Source organism: Pundamilia nyererei, unplaced genomic scaffold, assembly GCF_000239375.1.
Source record: "Pundamilia nyererei isolate P.nyererei 1_Seehausen unplaced genomic scaffold, PunNye1.0 scaffold00333, whole genome shotgun sequence".
NCBI classification, from domain to species: domain Eukaryota; kingdom Metazoa; phylum Chordata; class Actinopteri; order Cichliformes; family Cichlidae; genus Pundamilia; species Pundamilia nyererei.
Genome location: NW_005187734.1, coordinates 172597 through 181197, shown reverse-complemented (window position 1 = coordinate 181197; position 8601 = coordinate 172597). Strand labels below are relative to the sequence as shown.

General features: G+C 40.0%; 1 protein-coding gene across 1 annotated transcript in view; it reads right to left on the bottom strand.

The window, feature by feature from the left end:
• Window positions 1-726: 726 nt before the first annotated feature.
• Window positions 727-8601, bottom strand: part of LOC102215143 (receptor-type tyrosine-protein phosphatase gamma-like) — a 146095-nt gene continuing 138220 nt past the window's right edge. The window contains exon 13 of the mRNA XM_013915622.1: window positions 727-1467. Within this exon, the coding sequence (XP_013771076.1) occupies window positions 1433-1467 (35 nt within the window). The 3' untranslated portion in view covers window positions 727-1432. The remainder of the gene's footprint in view (window positions 1468-8601) is intronic.

Genomic DNA, 8601 nt, shown 5'->3' with positions numbered 1-8601 from the left:
AAAAACAAAAGTTGTATCCAAGATGGCCGACTTCTAAATGGTCACCATGGTCACCACCCATCTTGAGGAGTTTGCCCACTCACATATACTAATGTGCCACAAACAGGACTTTAATATCACCAACCATCACCAGCCATATAAATGGCCCACCCTGTACATCAGGTGCTTGTGAGCTCTACCTGTTTGTGTTCTTAACTGATGCTTGGCTGTCAGGATGAAAACAAAAATCCTTTTCAAAGGAATATCATGTGTTTGTGGTCAATATTTGTGTGAATCTCTCTCTCCATGTGTGTGTGTGTGTGTGTGTGTGTGTGTGTGTGTGTGTGTGTGTGTGTGTGAGAGAGAGAGAGAGAGAGAGAGAGAGAGTGCAGATGACATAGCAGCATACAAGAATATAGAGGACTAAAGAAGTCCACCTTCGTTTGGCTGAATCAGCTGTGAGTAGCAGAATAGTAATCTATAGGACATGATGGAAATCAGTCTGATTCAGGAGGCCACAAAGGACGTGTACAAAAATCACAAAGTTATTATGATAAGGATATATTTATATATGTATACATACGGTACTCCCATATATTAAAAAGCATATTATGAATTATACAAAGAATTAACCATAAAAGTTCACAGTAGCAGTAGTTACACCACATAGGTATCCTAATTTGGATGTGAATAATGGTGTAACAACAAAACAATGGAAACAATAAATAAATCAGTTTAAATAAATACTTGTTCATGGTCATCCTTCCATGAGCTTCTTCCCATTAATCTTGTGATTAATGAATAGTAACATGATGTGTGAGCATGGTGTAGGACGTCATGCTGAGCAGAAGTCAGACATCTTGTTATAGAGACAGAAAACTTGTGATGTCCTTCACAGAAGCGGTTGGCTTAACAAGTCAAAGCCCTGAAATGTCTCCATAAAAAAAGTCTGATTGAGGAAAATCCAAGTGAGTCTGCTTTAGTATATGTAGGCTGTAACACTACACTGAATAGTGCAAACAAGAAAAGACAAAAAGTGTTTCTCGCTGCCCACTGACACTGTTGTGAAACTTAAAAACAGGTGTAAACCCTTCAGTAGGAGAACCATAAGACATAAATTGGTGAAAAAAAATAAATATCAAAACTTTATATCTGTGTAAAAAAGTAATCAGGTTATTAATTTTAACCAAGAGTCTGGCGAAAAAGGCATTGGAAAGTCCTGTCCACGATAGTTCCTTGACGTTTTTCAAAGATAAGTGCTTCTTTTATGGGCTCAGGAACAACACAGGTGCTTTGGATCCACGGGACAGGCTCTTCAGCAGAGCTCCTTGTTCTGAAGAGCCTGTTTCAGACCAACAGCTCCATACTCTCGGACCGGTCTGACACAGTCAGTATTGTCTCATTAAAATCTCTGGCCAGAAGACCCAAACCATTCACGTTGACACTGATGGGCCTAAGTAGAGTCCTGTATAGGAACTGGTACTGGTCCTGGGAAGGAAATGGACAGACAAGAAAAAAAGGGAAGACAGCAATATTAATAATGTACCAAAATAATTTTGCTGCACTAGGCATATAAAGAAAAACGAAGTTGAAAATATGACAATACTTGTGATACATGTGTATTCCTTAAACTAGATAAGAAATACATACGTTGGCCAAAACATTGTGTTCTCTGTTGTGGTGCAACTTTATATACAGATCTGGGATAAATTCGACAGTAAGTGCAGTTATTTCTCATAGTCAGTATATTGGACGCAGGAGAATTCAGCTGGCTTCTCTCATCCATGTTAGGGGAGTCTATAGACTTTGGTTCTATGTAGAATTGAAGAAGCCATGCTGGTTTAAAGTTGCAGTGTGTAAAATCTCAGATGTCATCAGATTGCACTTTGCAGTCAACTGAATTCTGTTTTATTCCCCTTGTATATTCAAATTAAAGCAGACGCTGTAGGACAAAAACTGTGTTCACTGCTCATCTGTACCAAGTATACGCTGTCAGTGTGCTGTTTACCTCAGCTATCAATGTGTTCACATCTATTTACTTTGGATGAGGCTGAAGATATCCTTAACTTTTCTGTCGGTAAGCACGGGTGTCTTCATCAGTCCTGCTAGCTGTTGTTACCAAAACCTTCTTTGAAGCAGATCTAACATTGTTACACTGGGAAACATAGCAAAAAGAAGCATTGCATGTCTAATCTGCTAACAATGGGATTCCATCTTAGATGATAACACAGGTATGCTCCTTCATTTCTTGAGACTCTTAAAGGTTTAGACACAAATTAAAAATTTCTTCCATTGGAGAAAAAGCGATTAGGTCAAACAGTGATTCACATCTTCGCGAATGTATTCAAGATGGCGAGGCAACACGGAGTCTTCCACAAACCAGCACTTACGCTTATGTATTTTTAATATAGTAATTGTAAGTTTATGAGATTGCATCAGTCAGTGATTTTCAGTAATCAGCCATAAACGCATACCAATCAGTGTTTTTTATTTATTTATTAGATTTCTATTTAATAAACTCAAAAAGTATATAACTATACAGTGGGAAAATAATTATTTGATAACTTGCTGACATTTTGTTTGTTACGTAAGCCCCTTTTCCACTAGTACCTACTTGCTGCAGTTTGCCATGTTTTCAGGGTTTTCTATTAGGTTATAGTACCTGGTACCAGGTAATAAAATAGTGCCAGCTCGGCTGGGATTCCAAAACAATCTGAGCAGGTGCTAAAATGTGGTGTCATTAGTCTGCATGCAACCGATTGGCTGTTCAGCCACCTGTTCTAAAATAAATTAATTGTGACGTATCACATCCTTTGAAAGCTGAGTTCAATTTCTCTAGCCACACCCAGGCCTGATTATTACCACACATTTTCCCAATCAAGAAATCACTTAAATACGATCTGGCTGACTAAGTAGAGTAGACCAAAAGATCCTTAAAAGCATCATGCAACATCATGCTGCGAACCAAGGAAATTCAGGAACAAATGACAAACAAAGTAAATCTGAGATCTCAGTCTGAAAAAGGCCAAAGCCATTTCTAAAGCTGTGGGACTCCAGCAAACCACAGTGAGAGCTAGTGGTGTACCTTTCCAGACTTGGCCGGCCAACCAAAATTAACGCAAGACCTAGAAATAACTCATCCAAGAGGTCACAAAAGACCCCAGATCAACATCCAAAGAACTCCGGGCCTCACTTGCCTCAGTTAAGGTCGGTGTTCATGACTCCACCATAAGAAAGAGACTGGGAAAAATAGCCTGCATGGTCGAGTTCCAATACTGCTGACCAAAAGGAAGATGAAGGCTCATCTCGGTTTTTCCAGAAAACATCTTGATGATGTTAAGAAATAAATATGTATTCTTAATGCTTATTTTCTGATTATATTGTTTTATGTATTTTAATAATAGAGGCCTTTATAAACCAGGCCCAGAGGTGACAAAGAACTAGGTCAGAGGTTAACAGGTTGCCCTGGCAACCAAGACTTCAGTAAGGGGAAGTAAAAAAAGGGGAAGCTTAGTGCAGAGGCATATTAATGAAACACAGGAAACCAGACAGAAAAGCGGAACTAGTAACACTGAAGGAGTTGTTTTGATCGCAACTGTGTGTGGGTGTGACGTAGTGCAAAAATATACATACACGGATTTAGCTGGCAAAGAATTCAGACCTGAGCTTGTGTGTTCGTGTGTTCAGGCCTCCATTTCCAAAAATGTAAAATAAAGATAATTTGTTGAGCTGTGACCACTCTGAGTCCAGTCTTTCTCTGTTGCCAAAAGAATTCAAAAGAAAGGAATTTAAATAATGATTCTCAAGATTTTGGGAAAATAGTCTGTGGCCTGACGAGACAAAAGTTAAACTTTTTGGAAGGCATAAAAGTAACATAGCACTTCAGAAAAGGATCATCATACCATACATCATACATCAAGTAAAACAAGGTGGTGGTAGTGTGATGGTCTGAGGCTGTTTTTATGCCTCAGGACCTGGAAGACTTTTATAGAAGAGATTTGTTTGGGTCAGAAACACAAGGACTGGACATCAGACCAGTGGAAATCTGTGCTTTAGTGAGTCCAAATTTGAGATCTTTGGTTCCACCCCGTGTGTTTTTGTGTGACGCAGAAAAGGATGGTTTCTACCTGCATGATTCCCACCTTGAAGCATGGAGAAAGAGGTGTGATGGGGTGGGGGTATTTTACTGGTGACACTGGTGGGGATTTATTCAAATTTCAATGCATACTAAACCAGCCTGATTATTACAGTATCCTGCAGCAACAATGCCATTCATTCTGGTTGGTGTTTAGCAAGACCAGGGGTGTCAAACTCATTTTAGTTCAGGGGCCATATGGAGAAAAGTCTATTCTCAAGTGGGCCGGACTGGTAAAATCATTGTATATATAACTTAAAAACAACAACTTCAGATTGTTTTCTTTGTTTTAATGTGATCAACATAAAAATAAAGCTAGAGCCTGTGGACGGTATGTTCAAAATAGTACAGGCACAACATAGCTATTAATCATAAAACATCTCAAGTTATTTGAAAATTCTGAGGACAAAGAACACACAAGCACACAGTGCCTCAGTGATTCACAGAACTGTTTCACAGATCACAGAACTACATCAGGGTGTGTCATGCAGCACTTTCAGTGGGGTTGCATCGTTTATTTGACTCCTGATACCTGGCATCTTTTAGCTTTCACCAGCTCATCAATATCAGGCTTCATATCCTGAGCGGCAGCTAACTTCAGGATGTGATTCGAGTGCCTGTGCGTGAGCCTTGAGCGCAGTTTTGTTTTATTTATGCTCATTACAGAGAAAACTTGCTTACAAAGATACGTGGTTCCGAACATGCTCAACAGTTTTGCAGCGAGGGCTGTCAAGTTGGGGTAACCTGGCAAGAGATTCTGATAGAATGTGTTCAAGCCAGCTGCGGCAAATTTGCCCTTCAAATCCGAGTCACACTGCAAGTCTATTATTTCAAGTTGGATCCGGACGGGCAGATCAGAGGGATTCACGGTGAACGGCGAGCAAAAAACAATTTCTTCTCGTAAATCAAAGAAACGCCTCAGCACAGCACCTCGGCTCAACCATCTTTCCTCAGTGTGGTATGGCAGGTCATAGATGTGGTCTTTCTCTCTGAGAAGACTGTCAAACTGATGGTGATTGAGGCTTCTGGATAAAATTAACAGTTTGGATGACCACCTTCATGACGTTATCCATTTTCAGTGACTTGCAACACAAAGCCTCCTGGTGCAAAATACAGTGAAAAGTCCAAAAATCATGTCCTGCATTTGCAGATTGCACTTTATCTCTGAACTTTTTTACAACGCCTGCTTTCTTCCCAATCATTGAGGGCGCACCATCTGTAGCCAGGCTGACAGCGCGGGACCAGTCCACTCCGACCCTGTCCAGCGCGCCGACGAGTGGGGTGAAAATATCAGCTGCGGTCGTTGTATCTGTTATCGGTACCAACTCCACGAACTCCTCGGTGACGGTCAATGTGTCATCAACTCCGCGGATGAAAATTGCCAGTTGTGCAACATCTGTAATGTCCGTGCCTTCATCAATTGCAACTGAAAACACAATAAATGACTATTTTTTGCTTCAACTGTCTGTCCAAATCCACTGAAAGATCAGAAATCCTGTCGGCAACCGTGTTTCCTGTCAGGCTGATATTTGCAAAGGCCTGGCGCTTTTCAGGGCACACAATCTCCGATGCCTTCATCATACATGTTTTTACAAATTCACCCTCACTAAATGGTTTGGAAGCTAGTGCAATTTCGTTAGCAACGAGGTAGCTAGCTTTCACTGCAGTGTCACTGATGTCTGCTGCTGTTTCTTCAGACCCGCCAACAGTTCATTCACCTTCACTCTTCTCTGCTGTCCTTGAAAGTTGTCATATTTGTCGGCATGAAGACTCACATAGTGGCGACGGAGGTTATATTCTTTCAGCACTGCAACATGCTGGGAACACACCAAACTTACAGCTTTCACTTCCGTGAATAAATAGGAGGATGACCATTTTTCTTGGAACACTCTGCACTCTGCATCCACTTTTCTCTTTTTTGACAGAGACATATTGGGGCAATGAGGGTGCCAAAGCACATCAGGTTTAAATTTCACAGGCAAAACAAAGTAGCTCACAATTGCTATTGCGCCATCCAATGGACACAATTGGAAAAGCACTTTCTTTATTGAAAAATTGCTGCTCATTTTTATACTTTACAAAATCATCTCACGGGCCAGATTAAACCCGCTTGCGGGCCTGATCTGGCCCGCTGGCCGTACGTTTGACACCCCTGAGCTAGACCATCATTTATTTTTCATGTAGAGGAGGTGGCTGAGGATTGCTCCATTCCATAATCAATATCCACATGCCAGTCTTGTCAATGCTTTCACTAAGGGTGAAGGCATATGTAGAATAGCAGTGGGGACAGAGCATGGTAAATCCCACACTTGATGCAATTTGCTGTAAGTTGGCCTCTAGTGTTGGTCAGACTTCTGATAAAGACTCTTAGAGTCCTGTTAATCTTGTGGAGTTGTAGACATTTCAGGATCCACGTGTGGCATTGAGTCATAGGCCTTCTTGTAGGTAGTGCACAGGTTGGTCAGTCTGGTCTTACTGTCATGGGTGACTGCTCTATCTGTATCTGTGCGTTGTCCTTCTGTTCCTGCCAGTTCCTTTCTGTGCCCTACTTACAGTACATATTTCAAGGTTCAAGGTTCAAGGTTCTTTATTTGTCACATGCATAGTTATACAAGTATAACACACAGTGAAATGTAGCCTGACACGCTCCTCGACATGTGCATAAAATTGGGGGGGGGTGTAGAGGAAGAACATTTTATATATATATATATATATATATATTTAACCATGTACCTGTTCATCTTAGCCACTATGATGGCTTTTCAATTGATAACCGCATTTCACTTGTTCATTCTTATATGCAGCAGTTTCTACTTGTCTCCGTTGTTGTTAAAAGCACAATGGGACCGGTCCCCTATGGGGATCCTGAACACACACACACACACGTGTGTGTGTGTGTGTATGTGTGTGTGTGTGTGTGTGTATACTGAGGTAAAAACAGGATTTAAGGCTATTGTTCTGCTGAGGGTATGGGAAGACACCATCACATCAACGAGCCATCTACTGTAGAATCCTGGATGCGAACCTCCAACAGCTAGAAGACAGAAGATAGGTTGTGGATAGGTCTTTAAGCATCACACTGATAACAAAAAAGTACATTAAGGTCATGGATTGGCCTCATCAGTCTCCAGACCTTAATCATGTACACTCTAAAAAGGAATTCAGAGGCTTAGTAACTATCACTATAAATATAAGTTAGGTGAGCCTAATAAAATCTATGAATATCATTTTAGTAATTATTTGAGTTTGATGAGTTGAAATAAATGTCTAAAATGTTAACATATGTGTTTGTGTTAAATTAAGGTATTTATTTACATTTATTTCAGACAATAAATTTAGTATCTTGTTTACAGAATACCTTCTTTGCATGTACTTAATATTTTTGTTTAAAATTGAATCAAAACATTTGAGAAATACGTATCTATACTCATCAGTATCTTGTACTAAAATCATTAATTATTCAAATCAGTATTATTTATTGTCAGCAACTACAACTGAAAAGTGTAAGTAAAACACAATAACGTAGAGTAATTGAGTACCATGAGCCTTTTCCATTGTTTCGTTCGTTTTGTTTTTTAAATATTCTGAGCTTTTGTGTTTGCTGTCCTGGTTTGACATCTATCCTTCAAGTATGTGAGGCTTTGAGCTAAAAGGGAAAAGGCTCTTGTCTTTTTAGTGCTTGTTTATTTCGAGTTATTTCCATGTTTATGAAAATTAAATTTCGTTTGGAAAAATGTTAACGTGGTCATTTTTCATACATGTATTATGAAACACACAACTACATATTAGTTTGTTTGGTTTTTCAGACTTAGACTACCAGTGAAATACAATAATTGGCTCAAGAGTTGGCAGTTCGTCTTGTAATCGGAAGGTTGCCAGTTGGAGGCCCGGCACCGACAGTCTCGGTCACCTACTGGTTGCCTACTGCCTACTGGTGGTGGTCAGAGGGCCCCAGGGCAGCTGTGGCTACAATGTAGCATGTCGTCAACAATGTGTGTGTGAATGACTAAATGATTCACACACACTTTCAGGATGACTGGATGTAGTGTAAAGCGCTTTGGGGTCCATAGGGACAAAGTAAAGTGCTATACAAATGCAGGCCATTTTTATATATATATTTTTATTGAAATTTTTTATAGTACAATACAAACAAATGTTGAACACCCTCACATTCACACATCCATCCATACATCAAACCTGCCTACATCACATTCAAATGTAGAAATGAGCATAGTTCTCACAGTAATACAAAAATACAATGGGTTAGGATAGACACGATTCTCCCCTCCTTTCCTTCTTCTTTTTTTCATAAATGTCCTTCACCTCCACTCCCTAAAATAGTCATATATGGCTTCCACATATTCACAAAGTCCCATTGTTTGCCCTTGGCAATATATGTCAGTCTTTCCAGGCCTAGAGAGATTGCAATTTCCTTCTTCCAGAGTCCCATGGAGGGAGCATCCATACTCTTCCAACATAGCGCAATG